Genomic DNA, 26,452 nt, shown 5'->3' on the forward strand with positions numbered 1-26,452 from the left:
ATGCTCGCACTGCCACTGGTTCAAAACCCAATTGCAGCCATATTTACTTCATTACTTCCAAGGTAAAGGGCTTCAGAAATCACCCAGCTCTAAAAACTTATATTGCTAACTGCCTGTGTGTTCTACGTAACGAGAACCAAAGGACTAAAAAAAAAAAAAAAAAAAGAAAAGAAAAAAAAGAAAAAAAAAAAACAATGCGCATTGCATGAACTCAATTATGCAGTGCCAGTGGTCACCAGCTAATATATTTGCAATGGCAGGAATGGCCACGACAGTTTTTGAGGCTTTGTAGCAGGCAAAAAGCCTATTCAGAGCACCTTCATCATGTTTTGTCACAACAGTACAACAGTATGGTGCAACTATACATTTATGCTCTCAAACACAGATATCTATAGACTTTAAGCACAGAAACCCAAGTACCTCATGTCATGCAGCATGTAAGAAGACGGTCAAGCCTAAACAAAAACAGTCAACAATAAATACATGCAAGGAAAAGAGTTTTAGTTGCATCCATTATTATTATTACATTAAGTTGTAGCCTTCATAGGCTCTAGCAGATACTTGCATTTTACAGTCTTTATAGGCTCTAGCAGATACTTGCATTCACTCAAAAAAGAAAGAAGAAAAAAAAACTCAACGCTATAGTAGTAGCAGCTTTAGAAGTAAAACCGGCAAATCTCATAGTCCACAGTTTTCAGTCGATGCAGCTTTTTAGTTTTTATAATCCAATTAACTATCATACATTTCTGTGATTAATAATTCTCTCTCTTTTTCATTGACAGTAGCAGTCGTGTGCACAGTTGCACAGCGCAATCAGGAATGTGTTCAGTTTCTGATGAATGCGCGCCAAAATTCGGACCAAAAAATAAAAGAAAAAATATGAAGAGTTAGATGCTCTAACCACTAAGAAACTGTGGTGGGCCCAATAAATTATCTACCCATAAATGGTGCCATCTGGCATTTCCATTGATGTCCACAACTTTCTCCAAAACTATTTCATTTCTTCATCCTCAGTAGTTCACCATTGCATAAGGACACCTCAATTACATATCCACAATACTGAAAACATTCTACCCTCTGTACGCTGACTAATAACCACAGTGCTTGAGTCTTCCCATGCATGTCAATTTTTTTTATCCCCTGACTCCCATTACATGCAGTGCACTCGTGAGACTTGCTAGTTTTTCTGGCAAGCAACAGAACTTTGCACATAAAGCGTATCCTCCCTCTTTAACAGGGTGCAATGCAGTGGGTCTTAAAGCTTTTTAAGGATCTTCCATGATCCTGCCACCACAGCATTTGCCACAGCAGTACATGCAGTTGCATAGATATGCTTCCCTGCATAGTTGGCAACACAAATGGCTTCATCTGCATGGAATGAACACTGTGCTCATTCCATGCAGTATCTGTGCTCCGAGATGGAGCACAGATACTGCAAATGTACTGGCTAATAATAATGCAGAAGTCATGAGTTGCACGTTTTAAAGGGACACCGGAAACTAAATCTAATCATTATTCTCATCATTCTAAAATTATCAGTCTTTTTCTGGGCTTACATATATATATATATATATATATATATGTTTGTTTATCTGGCAGAAAAACACATTTATGACTAAGAAAATTTAACTGAAAAGCTTTCCTCCCAGTGGATTTAACTCATGACGTCCTTAGCGAGAAGGATAAGGTGTCACAGTTTTGAAGCAAACGGCAGTCCAGCACAGCCTCCAGGATCTACGCCCAAAAATCGTCGACACAGACATTTCACTAGCAAAATCAGCCTGTGATGACGTCACCTACATTGTGCATTCTTTTAGCGTTTTCTTGCTAATAAAAGTTCCCTTCATTACAGAGTGGTCTCTTTTTGATTGGATCGTGGTAGAGTATTGATAAAGGGCAACTTCTGCTTGTCCTCAATATAATCTTAAGGTTGGCATTTACAAAACTGAGATGAAAATGACCAAGTTCGGCTCAAAATGAAGACGCACGATGCCAGACTATTAAAGGCAAATCTTTGTGTAGCAACAATGTTCAGCTTCTGTAACTGTCACAGGGCCCTCGCCCGGTCACATTTGAGTTGCTCTCATTGTGTACTTCCCACCCCGCTGCCATCGGTCCAAGGCGTAGCAACTGCACATAAAACACTCAAAATGTTTACATGAAATGCACCTTTCTTTTGTACGCCATTTTGCAGACAACGCAGTAAGCGACAGCGCAGCCATGAGAGTGGTCATCACTCGCAGGCTAATGCATGAAATCATGCACTAAATCGAAACAAAAGGCTGCCAATTATAACGGAAGAAACTGGAACACCAAGACATGCTAAACATCCAGGAAAGCAGCTGATACGTACACAATGGGACGGACTTGTAGTACAACAACAAAAACTGCAAAAGCTGTGGATTGTTTGGCTGCACAAGCAGCGATCCATTAAAGTATTTTTAAAAGCACGCCAAGTAATGCAACAAAAATGCTTATAATTGTCAAAGGTCAAATATTAAAGTTGTTCCAAACCGCTCATTTACGTATACTACATGCTCAATCTCAATGTGAAAGACCTCCCATTAGCCTTCAAGGAAGATCGGCAAACTCCTGAGACTGACAACTGAATCATAAGGGCCAAAGTTTAGTGCCAGAATGAAAAGCTGGACACACAAGGTGCCGATTTCCCGGCTCTATGGCATAAGTTTCTGCGCAGAATTATTTTCACCAGTGGGTATGCCCATACTAAAAACCATGATAAGGGAGCATAACTATTTCATTCCAGCAAAGAGTGAGGGGCTAAAGAGAATATAGAACGAGCTATCGGACATTAAAGAATTTTATAATAGCACCGTGTTCATGTGCTTATACACACAAACCAGTTACATCATGTAAAAAACACTGTGTTACCATGCGGCATCAACAAATCATGCAGCCCTTCAAAGCAGCAATGCAAAGTTTTTTGCCTACAATGTTTTACACTGAGAAACACTCAGGTCAGGTCAGCCCAATGTTACCAGGCACTTTTTGAGAAGAAAAAGCAATAAAGTGCACATATGAATTATAAATTAGAGATGTGGTCACATGGTGCATAAATCAAAAACGTCCAATTTTCACTACAAAACGTTGCACCTCTTTTAGGTAATTTCAGTGTCAAATTTAAATTATAAATACTTGTTTCATTGGTACTAGAATGCACTGGACTTTGGGACAGCTTCCTGTGGCTATGCAGCCAAAGTTACGGGGGCAGGGCTTTCTTCACAGTATTACTATACCATGTTGTTTTACTAGTTTTTGGTCTGCCAACTATGCCCAAACGATGTACCTTGTCAAAACAAGCACATTGCGAAAGCGAACAGGAACCAATGGAGAGATGCAGCAGACACAGTCCACGTAGGCTTCGTAGGAATCCCAACGGGCAGTGCAGCCATCGGCATGTGCAAGGCGTATTGCACTAAATACTTAACGTTAAAAAATGTTCTACACTAGCACTGTACTGGTTATTGTTGTAGTATAATCATGATGTAATTGCAACATGAATAATTCTATAACAGTATAACATTCCAGAACAAGATTCGCGAAATCTCTAGAGGAACTATATTTTGCTATGCAGTAAGCGGGTGTGTGTCGGCTCTGTTGCTTTGGCTGCATAGCCACACAAAGTTCTCCCTGAGAATAGCCTAATACATGGTTTGCAGCTACGCCACAGTGACCGTCATGTTAGGAACCAGAAGCTGTCAAAATCAGCGCATTATTTAAATCTGCTAATCTGTGACCAATTTTGATCACCCTCCTGTGCTGGACATACATTTTAACTCTGGCAAAATAATAACGTTAATTGATTCCCTGAAACTAACTTCATCAGCTGGCATAGATGAAATTAACTCAAAAGTTCTCAAAAAAGCAGTCACTGGAGACTGGCACAGCCTCTAGCGACTGAAAAGTAGGAAAAATCATGCACAAAAAAGGCCCTACCTCGTCATGTAAAAATTACCAACCTGTATCACTCACTAGTGTTTCCCTTCAATTAATAGAGCACATAACTTACTCACACATCAAACTTTTTGCAGTCTGTCACCTTTTTTCACCCTTGTCAACATGGATTCCTGAAAAACCTATTCTACTCTACTCAGCTGGCTCTCTTTACTAACAACATCAGTTCTAGCATGGATACTAACAAACCGATAGATGCAGTTTTCTTAGATTTTGAAAAAGCTTTCAGAAAAGTTGCCCACCAATGCCTCTTATTCAAAATTTGTCGCCTGTACCTGAACCCACAGGTACATGGTTGACTCCACAATGTTTCGTCTAATCGCAAACAGTTCATATTGGTTAACAACAACACATCTTCCATGCCCCATGTTACTTCAGGTGTGCCACAAGGCACCATTTTAAGTCCTCTATTATTCTTAATCTGTATTATTGATCTTCCAAATAGTTATTTTCTACCATTTGTTTGTTCACCGATGACTGCGTCATTTACCAGAGCATAACTAACAATAGAGACGCTTACCATCTGCATTTGCAATGTGGCTTAAAACTTGTGGGAAAGTGCTGTCGTACCTGGCTAATGTCTTTAAACGCTAATAAAACAACTGTAATCTCATTTCATCACCATCAGTCATGCTTCACCCCAAACTATACTGTTTACGGCACATTGGTATCTCCATGCATCTACATATAAATATTTAGGAATCAGCCTAACACGGGATCTTTCTTGCAACACACACATTATAAACGTAACCAACAAAGTTAGCCATGTTCTTGGTTTTTTAAGCTTGCACCTGGCACCGGCTGCAGTAAAAGTTTCCGCATATTTAACTTTTGTCCGCTCTAAACTAGAACACTTATGTTCTATCCGGGCTCCCCAACAAAATAACCTGTCCAAAACACTAGAGTCCGTTTGAAACTGCGCCATAACATTCATAAATTCTGATCACTCATATCATACGAGCAAAACATAACTGAAAGCAAAAGTCAACCTCCCTAGCCTTGAGACAAGTCGTAAAAAAGCCACACTTTCGCTTTTCCACAAATTTTATCATTCCCCTTTCAGTCGTTCTATTATCACCCCTGCTCACCACATTTCACTTCACACCAGTCACATGAATGGCGTCCATACACCTTGAGCATCCACTTCTGCAAATCTCAAATCATTTTTTAACCAGACTGCAAGAGACTGGAATGACCTACCCGATAAGCTTTTGTCCATCCTGCTCATGAAATGTTCAGTTAGCCCACCCCTCATGTAACGCGCCCTAGTAAGCCTTTGAGGTACAAATTGCAGCCTACACTGAGGGAGCTAGGCTCCATGCTCAAAAAAGGTGTTTGTGATGTCCTGTACACATCCTATCTATACAAGGCAAGACCTTTTCATTTCTGTTATAATCTTGCGACATGTTTTGATCAGCTGTTGGTTCTTTTAAACAGTAAAAAGTTGTAGTGCGATATTGTGCACAGCTCCCTCAGGATAAGGCCCCCCATGGCTTGGCTCTGTGACAGGAGGATTTCAGTTACAAGAGAAATCGCAAAGGCCAGCATTCAATTGACTAAGTGATTGTCTAAAGCATTTCATTATCCCACACCAAAATTTTAATGAATTCACCACTACACTACAAAATTATTACACCACACAATATTTGTTTTGATGCAGAGTATGTCAAAGAAGAGGAGCTTTGACAGATACTGGCCACCAAACTTAATTATAATTCTCACAACCTTCAATGCCATTGTGTACACATTCAGTTGAATAAGGTGCAGTACTGGTAACATGCAGAGCTTTCTTTTGTGCTCCAAAGAAGGATATTAAGCCCTAAAAAAGGCACTAGCAGACACTGTCACGAGAAGAGTCCAACCTCAAGCACAAAAATGGTACACTTCGACATCTGAGAAACCACCACCGGTGTCTGGAACAAGTGGTGCTTTGCGTAAAAACTATAGAGTCCCCTCAAAACACACATGCACATACAAAAAAATATTTAAACCAGAATTCTGCAAACTATCACGCAGTCAGCTCCTACTAGTTCACTTGGCTGGTATGAGAACTGTGCTTTTTTTGTAAGAAAATTTTAGCAAATGTAGATGGGCGTGAGCGTAACTTTTACGACTAGTACAAATCACTGAAAGAAATAAAAAGCAGTCAAAGAAAAGCTTGAAGAAGCACCTTACATGCGCTTTTGAGTAGCAGATGTATCGAGTAATTCGCCGGCCGAAGAAACGGTCCTTCCAGAGGTCCGCATCAGTGTCCTGGTCAAATGTCTTGTCCACCTAAAGTAAAGGACTTAGTTGGCGAAAACCAAGTAAAAATGCTCGCTAAATAAGAAAAAAAAAAGTACTACGGTACCACATGATAGCCTGGAGGACAATTCTGCGGATCTTCGATGATACACACGTCGGTTATAGGTAAATCATCAGGCAGCACTTTGAGGAGGTCCTGCATCATTTTCTAAGGAGGCCGCATTCGGCTGAAACGGAAAACATATTACTATGACGATGCATACTTTACAGCACTGCCAAACCGAAGCAGACACAACTCATGAGTAGTTTACGAGGTCAAAACCGTGCAGACACCGCGCGTGCGCAAAGCAAGAATGCATAACCTTATGAAGCAACACCATCCGAAATACCGAGCACTGAATGTCATAACAACGCACTCAACTTCTCCACGGAAAAAAAAAAAGCAAAACGCACATAACTGGCGGATATGGATATACACAAGACATACACGGCATTAAACACCAACGTGAATATTATCACGAGCTTCCGAAGTTGCAAAAACACACCAACACCACTGCCAACAAAGTGTTTACATCCCAACACACCTCCTCATGATCAATAACAGCATATATAAAAAAAAAAAAAATTTACAGACGCAAGGGAGGATAGCTTAAGGCTAAAGAGGGCGCTAGCAGTGGGACAATTTTTTTTCCAAGTTACAAATTATGTAAACTTACTAAATACAATTTTTGAAATACATGCTAAATACCTAGCAAAAGCTTTTTTTTTTTTAGCGTCCGGGTTGGTGTTCACTTGGCTTCCAATTCATATACATAGTTTGATAGGGATTCGAACCGACGACGTAGATCGTTCATACCCCGCCAAACCATCTAAAGACGTTTAAAACTTAACCAAACCATCTGCCAGTCTCTGAATGCCTAAAATTATCTTTTCACTATCGCAGCTCTTGCCATGGCTCTTGCTATGTAGTACTGCACGGCACTCTCCATGGAAGAAGGCAAACGAATGCATGGCATTGCTATCTCTGCCAACGCTAATAGAAATATTGATCACTGCTACCTCTGTAGATCTCTGTAACAGAACAATCTATGCGGGCAGAACCATAGGGGTTTTAGCAGTTTTAGCAGTTTTAGTTGTTGGTTTTAGCCTGGCATTTTTTATGAGTCTGGCCACCACGGTGACACGTCATCGGTTCATCTGCGGGCGCGTCACTGCCGGCGGAGCAGAAATGTTCTTCGCGTAACGAAACTTTCCTTGTGTCGTACAGAACCCATTGTCATTTTACGTGATTCCTTGGGTCGTCGATCGCTTCAAAATGGTGCTTATGACGATGATTGCCAGAGTAACCGACGGGTTGCCATTATCTGCATCTGTACAGGATGATCAGCAGGTATGCGTGTCACTACCGCTGTCGTTAAACATCAGTAATACATTCCTTGTCATTTTTTTCCTGTTTCGCATAGGTTAATTTACATAAACTGGGCGCTAAGGATAGGCGAATTGAAGATAGCATTATGAACTGTACTATTTGCAGTGCAGCAGATAAAACTGCTAAGACCTTCGTTGCACTTATGCAACCTGTTCTGTTGCTCGATAGACCGTGGTCAAAGCTCAAAATCGACATATTCGCATCCGTTGTACGAATACCTGCGAATGGTTGATAGGCTGTTTCTGTGGTTAACTATTTTTACGAATGGCCTGAAATCAAGGTCACTCCCCATGTAACACCTACGAAAGTTGTCGACTTCCTCCTTGAAGTACTAGACCGCGAAGGCTATCCAGAAGTAGTTTGGGACCAGAACCTTCAGTTCATGGCAAAAGAATTCCAAGTTTTTCTCGGCAGTCGAGACATCCTTCCGCCTTCTTAACAGCTGACCATTTCATGATTTTTCGTTTGTAGTCTGTGGCAGTTTCTTCGGAGTGTGGTGGATGAAGGAATACTTCAAGTCACTAGCGAGAGTGTGTTAATTGCCACTGTTTTACGGCGTATTTAGCATGAAATTTTGAAATAGTGTCCAGATTTCATACTGTTTTACTTAATTATGCACCTGGCTGTGATCTATGCGACCTTTCTGCTTTTCAGCAACATGGCGTAGGGTACACGGAATACCAGAACCAGGCAAAGATGCTATTCAAGAAGCTAAATAATCAGTCGTTTTCACGATCAACCATTGAAACAGGACCGTACAATTTTCAGTGAGTCCAATCATTTCATTGATTTCAGGCTTTTGTTTTCTTTTTCGAACATTATAGAATGAGCTTCATTTAAAGAGTGAAGAAAATTCCTATTGTGAAAGTACTAAGACTAAGAACTGCCGTTCAATTGTGAACATTGCATTTTGGCGTAGAGAAAAATGCATATTGCTGTCAAGCTGCATGCTAGTTCCACAGAAATGTTTAATGTGCCTGTTTTGGCTACTTCCACTAGTGACAACATTGCATATCACCATACCTCATTCTTTTCACACAGCTTATGGCAAGATAAGCTATGCACACATACTTTTGCATGCTTTATGTTTCATTGTTGTTTCGCGATGCCTTGTTGTCTTTGCGCCTGAAGGCATATAAAGCTGTTTGTTTTCTTTAGCGATGGATTAGTTGCATCAAGTTATTGCCATTCTTTAATTTTCCTAGCAATATAAAACATGCACTTAGTCCATGTTTTTGAGTTGGCTGTGATGTCAGTGCATGTTAAAGAATCCTAGGTGGTCTACATTAATCTCTTGCAGCCCATGTTTCACTTCAACGTGTACAGTCATTTTTTTCACATGTGACTGACACACAGCTTGTACATTTTGAATACTCTGAGGCATAGCAGAAGGCTTAATTAGTCTCAGGTTAAGGTGGGTTAGTGATTTAGCCAGAATGGGTGTTGCTGGACAGAGTTTGGAATATGTTTTTAATGATGAACTGGGCCATTCCAATCATTCGGTTACTTTAAAAGCTTGACCTGCAGGTAGCACGCACTGGATGTGCACCATAATGCAGCCTTTTTATACTGTATTTTACTGTTTCGAGTAGTTCGGTGAAGACAGCCAGTGAGCAATGTCTAGATAACGCTTGGGTGGTAAATATTTTTTTTCTCTTTGTACAAATACGCAAGCATGAGGCAATCAACTGAGTGTATTTCTATTTAAAACCATAATTGGAACGTGCAAAAATATAGAAGCTTTGTACATACTCATTGCCACCAACCTCATTTTCTCTGTTGTGTTTGATGCTATCTTCAATAATAATTGTAATAGATGCCAATTAGTCATGATTTCATTATGGTGGATATTAATTTAGTATGCAAACCTTTAGGGAAATTAGTGTGAACAGCCAGAAGTGTTGCTTACGAGTAGGTATATCTTTTTAGTTCTGACTCATGGCACCGAAACGTCTGCAAGGTCTAGAAAAGGCCATAAGGTACAGGACTTGCAGCATAAGTGTGCTTAAGCAGTGTCCATTGGTGCGAGGCACCAATAGTGGTGCATTACCTGTGCAGTGCAGAACGCATAAAATCACTTTACCGCAGTGCGTCTATTATGAATTTGCATCAGAAATACAATGGGAGAAGTCCTTGTGTGTTCTTGTTTTTGTATGATAAGCAGTGTCCTGATCTTACCAGCTTACATGTTTGTTTTGTTTCTTTCTTTTCAAGCTACATGATTGAGAATGGAGTTTGCTATCTAGTACTCACAGAGAAGTCTTTTTCGAAGAGGCTTGCATTTTCTTTCCTCGAAGATCTGCAAAATGAGTTCAACTCTCGGTATGGCTCCAGGGTCAATACTGTGAACAGGCCATACAGCTTTATCGAGTTTGGTAAGCTATTGCATGAATACATGTGCCTATTGCCAACTAGTCAATACTACTTGAATGTAACACATGCTTTTTCTTGCCACCTCTAGACACCTACATTCAGAAGGCAAAGAAGTCATTCATGGACTCTAGAGCCAGAAGGAATTTGAGCAGTCTAAATTCTGAATTGCAAGATGTTCAGCGAATCATGGTGCAGAATATTGATGACGTGCTCCAAAGAGGATCAGTTATTTCAGGTACCCTCCATTTTTGGATGACAGTTCTGACCTTCTTTTCTCTGGATCATTGCCATTTTATTCACAAGCTTTATTCTGCAGTGCACAGTATTGGTAGAGATTTTCAGGAAATTTTGTGGAAGGATGACATAGCATTGATAAATTTTCTTGTGTGCTTCAAATTTTTTTGTTTTCTACATTAAGTTCTGCATTACTGCTGAAAGTGCATGCATTTATGAAAACCAACTTTGTAGAATAGGCGTTTTGTAATCACCTTGTCAATCAATTACCGTATAAGACTCGCCTGTCTTGGGCAAAAATTTCACAAAAGCTAACTCTGAGCCCTTTAGTGGTTTTCCCAGCTTGCCAGCACTTTGCCCATAAGGTTTGATGCATGTTTGCTGGAAAAATTTGTTGGGATAGTTAGAACGAGAGGAAGAAGATGGGTACATGGTACCAAAAAGAGCACTGAACAAGGGTAGAGGGGGGGAGTCTCAGTTCGCAGGTCGAGCCAACGTTTTGACAAGTGGATTTGTCTTCTTGTCGAAACGTTGGCTCGACCTGCGAGCTGAGACTCTCCCCCTCTACCCTTGTTTAGTGCTCTTTTTGATGTTGGGATAGTTAGTTACATAAAACCTTACATCCTTGGTTGGAGCTTTGAGTCGTACATGTTGTTTTAATCATCTCAGTGTTGTGTATGTGTACCTTACTTTGGCATTTACTATTTTTGCCCCATTATTTGTATTGGTGCTGCACTAATGGATGAGTTCACAGGAATGGTGCTACCTTTGCAGTTGTTTCCTGAAGCCCTAGGTGAAAAGCACTAGATGACTACTTTATTGTGCTAGAAATATCAGGGAAATTAAAGCACCATTTACATACATTCATTAAGGGTAGAGAAAACTTGCAAGAAATTGTGATGTGGTAAGTGTGGATGGATCTTGTGCCAGTGTAACATAAGCTTAAATTTGAGACAATGCATATATATTAAAAAAAATATTGTTGCAATTTATATGTCTGCACTGACTGGCATCAAGTCAGTGCAGGTTTGCTTTCTTGGCAGCACGCTTTATTTTTTTTTAATGGTTGATTTAGATCTTTGTGGAATTTTTCCGTTAGCAGTAGCAATTTTAGCCTTTCCTTTAGTAAATAATGGTTTGTGTATGAGGTTATAGCGCACACATGGCTCTAATGGTGTGCTAGTGAGGAATGGATTGCTGTGTTTTTATGAGCATTTGGACACAAAGAAAGGCCAGTGTTAAGAACTGAACTAAGGTCTCCTTTAGGTGGAAACAGTGGTGGAACTGTACGTGTGGCTGAACATTGCGAAGAAGCAGCAGCTGCAGCTATTAGCCTTGCAGCATCTGAAACTTCTATACGACCTCAGCAGGATTTTGAGACTGATGGGTTCTTTAGCATATACAGTGAATTCTTGTTTATATGACCTTGCTTAATATGTTTTTTCGAAGTGATACAATATTTGTTCCCTGCTGACGTCCTATAGAGGCAATTTATTCTCGTATAGCTAATATGATTGCGAAAATATATGAACTCGCTTGGCTTCAAATTTCTCTCCAAAAGGCAGTGAAAAAGTGCTAGAAGAAGGGGCGGGGGAGGAAATGTTTCAGTACTATTTGCTTACTTAATGAGCCCATCCCTGCCACTTTTGTTGGTGATAATTAAATTATTATTATTTTTTTTTTGTTTCAAATTTTTGTAGCGGGTCCCTCAGTTTCACGACCTCGTTGTCGCAGTTGCAGCATTGACCTTGGCGGCCTGCCAAAATGCTGCGTTTTTATCTTTTGGCTAAGTCTCCTGCGGGGGTGACGCTCTGCACGAAGTTGGCAAAGCACTAAGTTTTAGATGTCCGTTGTGGCTTTGTCACAGGTGCGGTTCTAAGTGATGAAACTGTGACTTGCTGGGAGTTTCAGAAAAACTTAGTTTTGGACATTGAAAAACAAAAAGCCCAGTGCAAAATGAGAGGTTATTCAAAGTGCAGCATAATAAAAATAAAATTCATTTCTGTGCTAAGTATGCTTCAATTGTGACCTTATGGGGCCTTTTTTGGATAATACCATTTTCAGATGTTTTAATTTTCAATTTCCGTGAGAATCATATCTACGAGATTCCACTGAACCTAAGACAAAATTCTTTCACATTGGGCAGTTCAGAATTGTTCACAGGCGCTGTTTTTCGTGTTTCACGTGATTTAATTGCCTTCGTCACCTTTCAGCATCTTTGAGAGCAGCCAAAAGTGTGGTTTGCAGCAGATATATAGCTGCAAGAAAAGTATTGGTAAATAGTGTCTATAGAACAAAAAATATGGGCTTGCGCAAAAGTAGAGGTTTAAATTACTGCAGCGCAGTACTGCTTATTTTGTTTCATTCTTTAAAGACAGTGGCTAATTTTGATATTCGCTTCCAGCACTACTGAAGACGTTGAAACTTTAGCATGCAGGCAGTCAGAGTTTCTTAGCAGCATTTTTGAAATTCATTTTGTTGTTCTGGTTTGCTGGCTACATTGGAAAGTCACTTTCTTTTTTTCCCCTGAGGGGAAGCTTTATAGGTTTTGAGCACAAACTTGGTCGAGTGTTTATGGTAACGACCTCCCTCAGTCTGATATGTCGGTCTGTACTGTCTAGACCATATAATTATGGTCTACTGAAATTTGCTGTGCTATCACGTCTGTTGGGGCAAAGAAAGATTTGCAGTCTAGTTTTATGTTTTGATGACTAACATTGGATACAGCATAGATGCGGGAAGCTTAATCAGGTAAAAAGCTCGCTTGGTCCACCAGCTGGACATTCTAAAAAATATAGCTGAGGAGAAGGAAAAAGTATTGGTAAATAGTGCACTATAGAACGCAAATTGAGTAAATGTTTGTTGGGACGTCTTTTCTGACCCTCTCAGTTCAGAAATAAGTACTGCTGCTTCTTGTGAAAAATTGGGTCTGTGGAAATGCAAAAATTTCTGTGTCATGTGTTGAGGTCCCTTTATGATGAAAGCAAATCAGCTAACTGTCATCATTGCTTGGAACACACACAGACTGAAAAAAAAAAAGAAAAGCATTGGTAAACGATTGCGAAAAGGGCAAATACGGCAGAGAAGAGGACGACGGCACTACACAAGTGCTCACTCACAACTGAGTGGTTTATTCGGAGAAACAGCATTAAAAGCACAATAGGGGGAAAAATACTAAGAAAAAAATAACATACGCTGCACCAGGGATCCTAATCAGGACGTGGAAGCAAGCACATAAGACTCTATGCAGAGCAGAGAACATAATCACAAGAAAACCATGAGGCAAAATTATTTGTCATCAAGGAAGGCTATTTCAGGGCTTGTTGGGGTGACTGAAGTGGTACTGACGCATGTGATGACCATGAGCACCCCGTCAGTCACCTCAGCAAGCCCTGAAATAGCCTTCCTTGATGACAAATGATTTTGCCTCATGCTTTCTTGTGCTGATGTTCTCTGCTCTGCTTTAAGTTTTATCATGTGCTTGCCTCCACGTCCTGATTATGATCCCTGGTACAGAAGGAGGCGAAAAGCAAGGCACCCGTGTGCTGTGCAATGTCAGTGCACGTTAAAGAACCCCAGGTGGTCGAAATTTCCGGAGTCCTCCACTACGGCGTCTCTCATAGCCAGAGTCGCTTTGGGACGTTAAACCCCACAAACCAAACCAAACCAAACCAAATCTTTATATTTTCTTCCTATTGTGCTTTTCATGCTGTTTTTCTGAATAAACCAGTCAATTGTGAGTGGGTACCTCTGTCGTCTTCTCTGCCATCTGTCTCTTTCATGCTCGTTTACCATAAATACGTACCAACTAGCCCAACGTCTCATGTCAGCGTAAAAAGCATATGGTCTGGTTTGTCCAGTGTGGCCTTTGTCTACATTGCCACATGCTGTGTGCCGTATTGTGGACAGCATCACTTTGTTGATGCTGCACTCGATTCATTTTGACTCCTTGTTCAGTGAATGCAGTGTAGAATATGCTTCCTGGCCGTGGCAACTGATTGGGTGTGTCCATTGTCAGGTGCATGAAACCAACATCTCCATTCATTGTATCCTGCTTGTGGCTGTACTTTCATGAAATTGCAGTCGGCTTTTTTCATATTTCTGGGCCTGATAACAGAACAAAAAGGCACCATTCTTTCACGTTGAAATAACTAAACCTTCCTCTTCCACTGCAGTGGCCCTGGCACATTAAAATTTAGAATAAAACGTTTATTCATTTAATGAAGGCTGGAAGTCAGTTTGAAAATTGTAATCAGTGCCTACCATTTTGTTTCCTGCATCTTTGAGATCTGTGTAGCCATGGCAAGCACCAATGTAGCTGATGTTGGTATCAGTGTGTTATCTTGCCACACTTGGGTGGCTTGGCCTACCGAGCCTATCTACGCACGCCAAATGGTCCATGTTCACTGGTACAGAATAGTCACTTTACTCCTTTCTTGTGAAAAATTCAATACCTTCAGGTTGTCATCTAAAGATTGAAACCTATTACTGCCAGAGATTTCATGACTTTTTATGACATAGTTGTGTGTTGTACTGCTCGCTTTTCATTTTCAAAATGTTGGAAAGCAATGCCCCATATTTTTATTATTCCTTTTTTGCTATTTTTGAATGACAAAAAAAGTCTCTTTGTAGGCCAACATGGCATGAAAGCAGTATTATTTTAGATCTCTCTAGTTTCCGTCAAGACTGGAGTGCAACTTTTATTTCAGTCATGGTTGGGAAGTTCATGTTGGAGGAGCTGGATTTAAACTGCATTTTCATTCGTTGCTACTCTGTTGCTTTTCTTCATGTTGATTTCATCGACTTCTTTGGCTTGCAGTTATCGGCTGTAAGCAGCATTCCTACCATGTTTTCATGTGTGTGGTCGGCTGCAGCACTTTGTGCAGCACCCTGTGCACACTTTCCATTGGTTGTCATTTTCAGGTTTCTTTTTTTCTGTGGTCAACCTTTTCTGCACTGTCAGGGTGTCAACACCAATGGTAGCATGTCTTTGTAAAGGATATGAGTACCTTTGGCATAGCCTAGACATCAAATCGATGCTAGGCAGGCCGTCATAGCTGGCAGTGATTGTATTTAATTCCACAGCGAGACCAAGCCACCTTTGCAGAGGATAGAAATTCAGATGACTGGCAATTAGAGGCAGATATTCTGCACACTAAAGATGCAGGTAAAAAAAAAAAAAAAAATTCATTATTCATGTAACCCACAGAATCTTCTGGTGCTACCAGATGTAGTGATGGCTGTCTTAGCATCCATCTTGGGTCCACCTGTGCTCTCTGGTGCTTCATAGTTTCCAGAAATGAAGCCTGCTTTATTGTGTTACTTATGCAGAGGGCTTTTACTATTTTTCAGCCTCTGGAACAGGCACAAGTAGGTGGTATCAGTGGCAACTCACGTGTCCTAACTTTTGGAGGACAATTTTTTTTTTTGTTATATACACAGTAGAGACTTGCTATTATAGTTGCAGTATATTTTTGAAATATCTTTCTGCAGTGGACATGTATGAATTGGCGTTTAGTTTGAAGAGCGGTTTGCACGTGCACATGGCTTGATAAGTAGAACACATTGTTTTGACATGGGGGTGGTGTGATGTGCAGACTTACAACTTTGAACACTAAACAGATACTAGTTGCTTGTTGTGTGCCGAGGCGTGCTGCAAACTTGGGGCTTTAAATGCCATTCTACCTGTGGCAATTCGTTGCCTTTGTACATGTTAATGTTTTCATGAATTTTTAACATTATGGATGCTTTGCGACATAACTGATTTACTCAATATGGAGGGCATTTACAAGCTTCTGCAATGTTCAGCAAGTATTGCTGATGTTGGAGACTAGAACACCGCCGCATCAATAGGTTGCTAGTCCACAGGATTGCTCAGCTGGAAATTCAGTACAGCCGTTTTCCTGGGCATGAGACAGTATCGTGGCATACTTGGTACTGTTCTACAGCTGCTTACAAAAATTCACTGTAAATGAATTATACAGGAAATAGGGTGTTCCCATATGCTACTTCTGGATTAATAGCCACTCGTTAGAGCAGGAAGGTTGCAATTTTTTCGTGATTTAAGTGTTAGTATTATGAAGATGCAGTGTTTCAGGTGTTGAAAGCAGTGATCAATTGGAACTTTGAAACATTAAGCCATTACAGTTCAGTAAATGCTTCTGGTGGTCAATGTTTGGATGTTTTATGAAAATTTTTAATGCAATTATTTACTTTGTGAAGAATGACAGACCCAGTTGGACAGAAGATTTTGGACTTGTGAGGAATGTAAAATGTGCATTTCCGCAAGGTGCGTTCAGAGAAGTGGACCAGGTACCACTACCATGTGATGCAAACATTGCTTCTCTGAGGGTAAAAAAAAAAAAAAGACAAAGGACGCGGCGAGGACAGTATAAGCGCTGTCCTCGCCTCATCCTTTGACGTTTTTTTTGCGCATTGCTTTATGTGACTATGATCCAACGCACCCAGACATTTTCCCTTTCTTTTGAGTAGCGCAGAGGAATGACATTCGAATTTCATGGCAGCAGCCTGCGCGAAAATTTTGCCATCTGGTCCGCTCGTATGATTTTATATGCTTGTTACACTGCAACCAGATGAATCCCAAAGTGCCCAGTGCAAGGTGTGGTTTAACTTTTTTGAAATATTTTTTTTTTATTTTTGCTATTCACAGAGCTGGACAGCAAGGCAAGCAACCTGTCACTACTGTCTCAGAAGTACAAGAAGGATGCAAGATATTTGAATTTGCGCTCCACCTATGCAAAGATAGCAGCAGTGTCAGTTATTGTTTTTGTAGCATTCCTGTACTTCTACATCTTCTAGGTCCAAACATGCGCTCTAGGTGCTGTGGCTTTGGTTGGCAAAAGTGCTCTCCTGAAAATGCACTCCAAAAAATTTTCAAACCTGCTGGTTGTTGTCATACCTGTATATAGTACTGTGTTTTCTGCCTACATTCACATTGTACTGTGCAACCATTTGCACAGACTTGCTAATAAATGTGCCATGAATTGGCCCAAGCGTAAGGTTTAACAGAACTGAGGCTTGGGTTTGTTTGTTATTGGTAATAAAACTATCTAGAACTAAAGAAAATTCAGATGGCAATAAATGCACCTTTCCAGTGAAGCCACTCATTAATTTTTTTTTTCAACATTAGTGCTAACACACAAAATGGTTTGCAATGCACAAAACGGTTGAATGAGCAAGGTGTATTGCTTCATTTCTTTTCCTTCACAATTGAAGTTCTGATCACTGAAGACTTTTTTTTAAAAAACCTTTATTACGAATCTAAAAGCAAAATGGCAGTCTTGTGGCTCTTCAGGTACTTCAGTTCAAAGTATGCCATCCAAATTCAATACCTCCAACTAACCCGGTGCTGTGCCAGGTAATCTTTGCAAACTTCCTAAAGACAAACATGGAAGCATATATCAGTCATAAGAAACAAGTTGCACTTCATCATCTCAATGTATCCATCACTGAACACACCTTTTCTCCAATTTATATATCCTTTTTAGGGGGCTCCCAGTGACGCTTGCCCATTGAAAAGTTTGGAGCTATTGCGCAAAGGGTGAATATAATTTAGTAGGTTAAACTGCCAACAGCTCCTATTTGCTCTTATTTTTTTTTGCTGGGATATGATTCTCTTATCACATACCTAGTATACATCATGCTAATAATGGGCGAAATCAAAATTCATTTGAAATAGACTTGCTTCTTTTCATAGCTGTGTTTCATAAAAAACTGCATCATAGAACGAACTCCTGGACTAACCTTGGTCTTTCGATAATACTCGCAAATATACACAGCTTCATTCCAAAATTACAGCTTGTGTCTAACCTCGTATCATAATCACATAGCCTAAGGCTTGTTCTGAGGCATGGTTAAATACTAATGTCAACAATAATTAAGTTTTACAGGATTTGCCGATTTTATGCATTTTTTTTTTTTGCATGGACTGTGATAGCTCAAGAGGGAGGAGTCTTAGTTGCCATTAATCAGGAAATACAATTCACTCTTGTTACGTTCACACCTAACCTTCAAATTTTATGTCTAATAGGCTGCACTGTACCGATAGCAACACTCACTGGCGCTTGCTACTGACCGCCACATAATAAGCCCTGCCTTTCCCTGTAAGCTCAACAATGTTTTGTTAAAACTGACAGCTAGGCATCCTAGCGCAAGAATTATTCTTTTTGGTGACTAATAGGGGTGTGCAAATATTGATAGTTTTGAATACAAATATGGGAAAAAAAGTGTACCCAAATATCAAATAATCGAATCAATGGAAAAAATAAAAAAATAGCAAACACTGTTTATCTTATTTCAGAATTCACATGGTATATACAAATACAATTAAAATAGAACAGCACAAAAGTGTATATCCTACTGAAAAATCACATATATGTTTTATACAGTTTTTGTACAGAAAGCTTGACCAGCATAAAATTGGGTGTAGCTATCATATCGCCACTGAATACAGTAAAATCTCATTAATTAGGCCTTAAAGGGACAAGAAAAAATGCCCGAACTAACTGCAAACTCAAATTATCGAATGGGCTCGAAAAAACTGCCGAAAACCATTTGCATCACAGTAATTTTATCTGACGAGCACCTGCGTGATGGTTGTCTGCATTTGAGATGAAACCAAAGTGAGAATGGTGCTTTTCCCCAGTTTTTTCAAGTGCTTCGCTTTGTGCACAATGTTGGGGAGGCCCTCTTGACAAAAGGGAAGGTCCTTCTTCACAAAATAGGCCCGTTACGTTTTGAGAATGCTTTACTGCATGGTCCACACGGTTATTAAGCATTGCGGTGCAACTGTGGTGAATTCGAAAATTTTCGGTGCATTCCGTAATTTTTGAATACGAATCAAATAACAAACATATTCGATTTGTATTTGAAATTTCAATTATTCGCACACCCCTAGTGACTAACCATTCATCTATTAATCGGCCTTGCTAAGCTCACATTACCACAGCTCAGAAGCCCCATGAATTTGTCAGTATCTTAATTTTAACCTTTCACAAACAGTAATGGAGCCAACATGTGTCACTGTGCTATCAAAAAAGATTCTAGATCTGATTTTAGTTAGCAACAACTAAATTTTCTTGCTTATATGATAGAAAGTAGTGGTAATAAAGTATGTTACTCCATGTTCAACATTACCCCAGAAAAAAGATGTGCTCAAAGCTTTAGACGCAACAATAAATAAGTTAATCACCATTTTCTTTGATTTCGAACACTACTACCATCACGAAAAGGTCTACGAAAATGAGTCAATCTTCAAGTACAAAATTAATCATTTAAGAAACCTATACATTACCACGCACACTACTAAACCTCATTGCTGAAACACTTGTATACGGTCTCGACACCACTGAGGAATGTTCGCTCACTGCGATAGTTTACAGGGTTCATGCGAACATCTCACACTAGTTAACTAGCATCACCAATTAATCACTTTCTCTGAAAAGAAATGCTATTGCATTGTACTCTAAAGGTCTATTCATGCTTGTGAGTCGCGAAGGGCATGCGACCGCTGTCGCATGCAACCAGAGAGTTGCACAGCGCGGCCGATGTTCACACTTGCAAATGCAAGCGGCGGGTCGCTTTTCACATTCCGTCTATCTTGACTGTTCATCACACAGAGTAAAGTTAACTTACGTTCACTTCAGCTGAGCAGTTGATTGGTTACCAGTTTGCGACCAGCAGTCGCAAAACTGGAAAATCGAGTTGTGGTCTAACGGCCTGCGACTTCGACTAAAAGGTTGCGCAACCTCCACGAGTCGCAAGTGTGAACGGGCCTTAAGGGCATCTTAAGCATCAGCCAAGGTTTTTCATATACTGCATCAATCGACAAAAGGCAGAATCTGCCTTTTTAACAATATGTTGTGTCCTCTGGAAGTGCACAAACACAATTATTGAAAACAAACTGCACCTCGACAGCACAGGAATGTAGGGGTGATCCAGTTCTATGAGTGGTGCGTGTGTGTGATTGACAGCTATCACCATCTACTACTCCAGCCTGCCAATAACATGAACTATGCACGCACCATAGAAACTGGTGGTTTGTTTTCAACCAGTTGTGTTGGAGGTGGAGACTGGCCACATGAAACAGGCATATTCCAGACTGCTGGTACAGAGTGCAGACACTGTGGCACTTCATAAGGAGAAACAAAGTCTCTAACAATGATTGGAAACTAGTACTTTACCAACACTGAACCAAAAGCAAAGTGCCCTTACAAAACAGAATAACGGTGATATCATGCTGTTTGCCGTCCCCATTACAGACAATGAATATGACAGACCTGCATAATGCTTGCAGCAATGCATTTTCCAATTAGGAGAAAAAAGAGAGGGAGAGAAGAAGCCATACATTTTAACAGCCCCTTTCCTTACCAAATGCCTTAGTCGAGTAAAATTTCTGGCTCAAACCACATTCCTCGATAGGCTCCCTTGTTGAAACAGAACTGTACCAGCCTGTAAAAATAATGGTCAGGTATCACAAATTATGCATTGACCCGACCTTGTACTACCACACTTACCTTTTCCAGCATGGATCTTGGCACAGGATGCGGGGGTTGCCAACTATTATCATGAGGGCTTTTGCTCTTGTGACTGAAACATTAAACCTCTGAAAAAGTACATGCATTCCAATTATAAATCAAGTTTTCAGCTTATGCCCCGCCGCGGTGGTGCAGTGGGTAAGATGCCTGGCTACTGCGGGGGAGTACCCGGGGTTCGAACCCGACCGCCGGCAACTACGTTTCGATAGAGGCTAAACAGAGAGGAGTCTGTGTGCTGTGTGATGTCAGTGCCCGTTGAAGATGCCCAAGTGGTTGAAATAACTCTGTAGCCCTCCACTACAGCATCTCTTTCTCTCTTCTCGCTTTAACTCCCACCTTCCTCCCTTCCCTTATGGCACGGTTCAGGCGCCCACGGAGATAGTGTGACAGATACTGCGCCTTTCCTTTCCTGTAAACTTATTATTGCCAGCTTATTATGCACAGGAAAAGCTGCTTTGCCTATAAATACCATCATGTGCATCACGTGGAAATTAAAAAAAATTTGCACTGTAAGGAGCGTGCGCATGGGTTCTGCGTGGAAGCAGATCATAGTAGCGCATCACACTATGCTACAACTCTGTTATTGACATATGGGGACAAAACACAGGAAATAGTAAGTTCGCAATTTTTAAAGCTGACTTCTTGCAGAAAATTTATTTTTAACATGATAGCATTAAAAGCCTTGTTACGCAGAAAATCCAGCATCGGCGTCAGCACTGTGAGCAAAAAATCAAGTATGGTGCTGGTAGGTGGTAGTTGGCAGCTGACATGGCCAAGTACTGATTCTTTGATGGTTTCCGTGACTTATCGAGACCACAGGATATCAGAAAGTTAGGAACGGCTGCCAATTCGGGTTCCTCATTTGAGGTGAGAAAGTTAAATAAGAATAAACCTCCCAGTGATCTTGGATGCCGAGGCAGGCACACTACTCCTAGGCCACGCAGGCACGATCATACGACTTCGTTAAATCGCGGCTTTATGAGTCGGATGGTCACCTACAACCAGTAGCTGGATACTGTGTTAGCTTAGTAATGTATGCTAATAAGTGTGTGATATATTAGGGGCACAAATTAAAGAATTGGTAAGTAGACGAGCAAAGACATGAATGCTAATGAGGAACTGCAAGAGGAGCCGCAGATGAGAGCCCTTAACGCCGCTATCGCGTCATATATCTTTAAAGGGGCACAGTGACGTTTGTCAGGCCGCTAATTCCAGTCAACCTCTAGGTTCTTTGCACCGTGTCGACACCAGTTCAAAAAGAATTACAAAAATCGCCGCATGGAAATGAGAGTTATTCGGTTTATAAAATTCTAAATACAAGAAAAAAAGAACAGCGCGTCTGGGCTGATGTGAGAGGGAGCCTCTCTCCCATTTCGCTTGCCCAGCGCTAGACTTGAGCGTAACCTATGAGAAATGCAGCTTTCTGCTGATGTATCGGAAGCTATCCACCATGGTTGCCTGTTCAACTCAACCTGTAGTCACGCTTTTTGGCAACGTCATCACCATGGTAACGATGCTGCGAAGTTGTGCTATGAGGACTAGCTTCTCAGTCTGCCCAGAGCTAGCCAAGCCCATCAGATTGCTGCTCCACACCATCTTTGCGGGGGTGTTGACAAGGTGGACCCAATGGTAAGCAAATCTGCGTTGCCATTTTGGTGTTCCGCTGGCGTCCATCGCTACTGCCGCCGCGGATCACTCAAGCGCTACTAGTGGGAAAGTTTGAAGAGTGCGAAAGGCAGAGACGGGGGAATGGCGTACAGGAACTAAGGTGAAGCCTACCCTGGACGTGTACAGAGCCAGCAAGGAGGTCATCTGCCGGGCAGTGGCCTGCCAGCGGAAGTCTGCTGCAGAGTGCTGCGGACTTGGGGACTCAGGTGTGGCGAGCGCGCTTCACGAGCGATTTCGACACAACTTGTGCCATCTGTGCAGCGTCGGCAGAAACAATCAGCCATGTGATTTTTGGACTGTCCAGTGATTTTTCTGAGCTCAGAGATCCGAACGTTCTCAGCTGCCTTGGAATTTGAGGAGCCTGCGGGAGTGGAGACCACAAAGCGGCGTCTTGAATTCTGGTGGCAACAAGGAGCTCTGCGACCTCGGCGGCGATTGGCGACGGCTGTGTTACCTTTGTGCTTGTGACCGTAGAGCCCTGACAGCGAATTAGCGAACTTTTCTTTTTTTTCCCCCTTTTTTTTTAATTTTTGGCTCCACCATGCTAGAAGGCAGCGGTGGCCCATTACAAAGGGCAAAGCCACCGTCACCATCATCACAGCAAGCAGACGCTCCATCGTGCTTGTTGACAACACCGCATTTACTTGAGTTCACATACAGTCTCTATCTCTACAAGCACTTCAAGAAGAAATGCGGAACTAAAACACCTTTTATTTGTTTTCTGCATAGTGACTTGAAGAACATTCGATTGTAAAATCTAAAGTGCTTGCTCAACCAATCAGTGAAGCAGCGCCCAAGCGAAAAGGAAACGTCATATTCGTTAACGAACTTCGCCATTGTGCGTCGTTCACATTGGTGCCAAAAGACAGATTATTGTAGCGGATTAAAATATTAGGTGCTACTATTTCACCGTTATGATTGGACTTTGGGGCATCAGGAAGATGTAAAGAACCTAGAGGCTGGCTAGAATTAGTGGTCTGGCAAACGTCACGGCACCCCATTAAAGGCAGAGTAGAGTGTCCCTGATAATTTATTTTAATTCATGACTTTTTTTCGATTATTCAAACAATTTTCTGGGTCCCACTGAGTCCAATAGGTTGGCAGCAGTAAGTGGAGCTTGAGGCTTCTTTGAGATATTTAGTAACTTTGAATAGGAAAATTTATTTGGCTGGTTTTTCAGATTATTTGCCATGCACCAAATGGTATTTCAGGAATACTTCTTTTGTTTTTGGGAAGAACTCCACAATCACTCAGTCCGCCATCACTTCGGAGTATGATCATGTTCAGAAAATAAGTTCAGTTCAGTTCAGTTCAGTCGTTCAGTCGTGTCCGACTCTTCGTGACCCTATGGACCATTTCACGCCACGCTTTCCGGTCTCTCACTATCTTCCTAACATCACATAACTTCATCTGCAGTGCCTCGAGGATGCCATCTAACCATCGCGTTCCCTGCCTACCCCTTCTCCGGCGACCGTCAACCTTTCCCAACATCAAATCTTTCTCCAACGACTCCTCTCTCTTCATCAGATGACCAAATTAGCTGAGTTTTAACTTTAGAATTTGACCCTCCAATGAGCAGTCAGGGTTTATGGTCGACAATATCGACTGATTTGATCTTCTGGCAGTCCAAGGAACTCTCAAGAGTCTTCGCCAGCACCACAATTCAAACGCGTCAATTCTTCGGCGGTCAGCCTTTTTCACAGTCCAACTCTCGCATCCATACATCACAACTGGAAAGACCATAGCACGAGTTATACGGATCTTGGTTGGCAGACTAATGTCTCTGCTCTTTACTAGGCGGTCAAGGCTAACCATTGCTCTCTTTCCCAGAAGCAGGCGTCTCCTAATTTCATGGCTGCAGTCTCCTTCCGAGGTAATCTTGGAGCCCAAGAAGAGAAAATCTGTCACAGCTTCCACTTCTTGTCCATTGATGCTCCAGGACTTGATAGGGCAAGACGCCATGATCTTTGTCTTTTTGATGTTCAGTTTAAGCCCAAACTTCTCACTCTCTTCTTGTACGCGCATCAGAAGTCTCCCGAGTTCCACTTCACTTTCTGCCATTAAAGTGGTATCATCCGCATATCTAAGGTTGTTGATACGTTTTCCAGCAATCTTCACTCCATATGAAGACTCGTCCAGACCGGCCTTCCTCATGATGCACTCTGCATATAGGTTAAATAGGCAGGGCAACAGTATGCAGCCTTGCCTCACTCCTTTCTCAATCGGAAACCAATCGGTAAGACCATGCCCACTTCTGACTGTGGCCTCTTGTCCTTCATACAGGTTCCTGAGGAGACAGATGAGGTGAATTGGAACTCCCATCTCTTGGAAAGCTTGCCACAATCTGCTGTGATCTACGCAGTCAAACGCTTTCGCATAATCAATAAAGCAGAAGTAGATGGGTTTCTGGAACTCTCTTGCTTTTTCCATGATCCAGCGGAGGTTGGCAATTTGGTCTCTAGTTCCTCTACCCTTGCGAAACCCAGCTTGCACGTCCGGAAGCTCCCGATCCACATACTGCTGCAGCCTACCTTGGAGGATTTTCAACATCACCTTGCTAGCATGCGAAATAAGTGCGATCGTGCGGTAGTTGGAACAATCTTTGGCACTGCCTTTCTCACTTCACGACTTCATCGAGTTTCGCAAGCCCCTCCGCCACGACAAGGCAGTGATCCATGAAGGGGTCAGAAAATAAAGATATCAAAAATTTTTGTATTTGGCCACGATGGCAGCCACCTACCACGGAGCCCAACAAATGGAAGTGACAGGAACCTGCAAGCAAGTTCTGCTCACCATCAGCTGTACGTCATAACTATGACCCAATAAGGCGTAACTTGGGGTGGTTTGCCACACAATTGGTTAACTGTCACCGCTCGGCAAAAGGAAACGAAAAAATCCAAAAAGAAAGAAGACAGGACAGTTACAAGAATGATAGGAAAGTGAAAGATGCAGTCCTTGGAGGCTTTCTCTACTGCGAAAATGAAGAAAAATTGTACCAAATATATCGGAAGTGTTTTTCGTTCATTTCAACTCCATTGGGTTTCTTCACTTCAGAAATTCCATGAAAAAAAAAAAAAAAAAATGCTTGAAATTGACTTCACTGGATGGCACATGTGTATTGCAGAAAAGTATCCTGCAGAGTTCAGTGCAGAATGAAAAAAAAAAAGTATGAAAATAAAAATTACACGTAAGTGGAAAAACACACATGAACAGAGCCTATTTCCAGAGCTCGTCACGCACAGGTAGTAGGACACTTTTGTGTGGTAGGATTCGAAGCATGGTGCGGTGCAGGAGCCCACCCCACTGGTCACGCCGGTCAGTAGTGTGTTTACTTTCTTCTCTTCTTCTATATCAAATTTGCCAACAGACTAGTAGCAAACAATGCATCTGCAAGTGGGTGTTGCTTTCTTTTCTGTGGGGGGGGGGGGGGGGGGGAGGGATTCTCCTAGGGAAATGTCTTAATGTCTTCCTTGGAGCCTTGTCAAGTTGCTTTGCGAGTATTTCGCTCGTTGTTGTGTCTTGTTTCTTCATCTACGTTTTTCTCCAGCAGTTCTCCCACGAGCTTAATGCAGAAATCAAGATTAGTGCCTTTTCCATAACAGTCATATCCATGAGATGCTGGAAAAATTTCTTGCAATAAACCTTCTGGCCATTTCTAGTAGATAGGTAATAAGACAAATTTTGGTCGCATTTGTCGACACCACCCATTGTGTTGTTGTAGTTCAATACAATAGTTGGCTGCTGCTTCACATCACCTCTTCTGCTAAGAACTGTCTCCATTGCTACTGCATGAACAGTACTCAAAAAATGTGATGGTCTTTTTGTCGTCCTATTGCATTGCTAGACATTTACCGCGTTGGTAAGCAATGACTTATCCTTCTGGTGCTTTTGCTTGATCAGTGCATCTACTAGCTCTAGAGAGTTGTTGTATTCGTCAACTGTTACTGTATAGTCGATGTCTAGTAATGGCTCC

At 41.4% G+C, this 26,452-nt stretch overlaps 3 protein-coding genes across 5 annotated transcripts in view; 1 reads left to right on the forward strand and 2 right to left on the reverse strand.

The window, feature by feature from the left end:
• The window catches only part of Mvb12 (multivesicular body subunit 12-like Mvb12), a 41,854-nt gene extending 35,010 nt beyond the window's left edge, over positions 1-6,844 (reverse strand). The window contains exons 1-3 of one of the 3 annotated variants that reach the window (XM_084587591.1): positions 6,804-6,844; positions 6,326-6,446; positions 6,151-6,249 (exon numbers count right to left, since the gene is read on the reverse strand). In XM_084587591.1, the coding sequence (XP_084443717.1) occupies positions 6,151-6,249; positions 6,326-6,424 (198 nt within the window). In that variant the 5' untranslated portion in view covers positions 6,425-6,446; positions 6,804-6,844. Of the gene's footprint in view, positions 1-6,150; positions 6,250-6,325; positions 6,447-6,672 lie in introns of all 3 variants that reach the window. The other 2 variants (XM_084587590.1, XM_084587592.1) reach the window with 2 other exon arrangements.
• A 549-nt stretch (positions 6,845-7,393) lies between these two features.
• On the forward strand, positions 7,394-17,378 carry Sec22 (vesicle-trafficking protein SEC22). The gene is made up of 5 exons (XM_084587595.1): positions 7,394-7,609; positions 8,303-8,415; positions 9,863-10,023; positions 10,110-10,256; positions 16,926-17,378. Exons 1-5 carry the CDS (start codon positions 7,535-7,537, stop codon positions 17,072-17,074), a joined length of 645 nt encoding a protein of 214 aa, XP_084443721.1. The 5' UTR covers positions 7,394-7,534; the 3' UTR covers positions 17,075-17,378.
• A 130-nt stretch (positions 17,379-17,508) lies between these two features.
• LOC146201472 (putative helicase MOV-10) overlaps positions 17,509-26,452 on the reverse strand; it is a 70,338-nt gene continuing 61,394 nt past the window's right edge. The window contains exons 16-18 of the mRNA XM_084587593.1: positions 20,791-20,879; positions 20,645-20,725; positions 17,509-17,651 (exon numbers count right to left, since the gene is read on the reverse strand). Of these exons, the coding sequence (XP_084443719.1) occupies positions 20,653-20,725; positions 20,791-20,879 (162 nt within the window). The 3' untranslated portion in view covers positions 17,509-17,651; positions 20,645-20,652. The remainder of the gene's footprint in view (positions 17,652-20,644; positions 20,726-20,790; positions 20,880-26,452) is intronic.

The sequence above is a fragment of the Amblyomma maculatum genome, chromosome 1 (genome assembly GCF_055883805.1).
Source record: "Amblyomma maculatum isolate TAMU_Amacu chromosome 1, ASM5588380v1, whole genome shotgun sequence".
NCBI lineage: Eukaryota > Metazoa > Arthropoda > Arachnida > Ixodida > Ixodidae > Amblyomma > Amblyomma maculatum.

Coding starts and splice junctions, on each gene's coding strand:
- Sec22 (XM_084587595.1), top strand. CDS start 7,535: ATGGTGCTTATGACGATGATTGCCAGAGTAACCGACGGGTTGCCATTA. Junction 8,416..9,862: donor ACAGGACCGTACAATTTTCA/GTGAGTCCAATC, acceptor TTTCTTTTCAAG/CTACATGATTGAGAATGGAG. Junction 10,024..10,109: donor ATACAGCTTTATCGAGTTTG/GTAAGCTATTGC, acceptor TGCCACCTCTAG/ACACCTACATTCAGAAGGCA.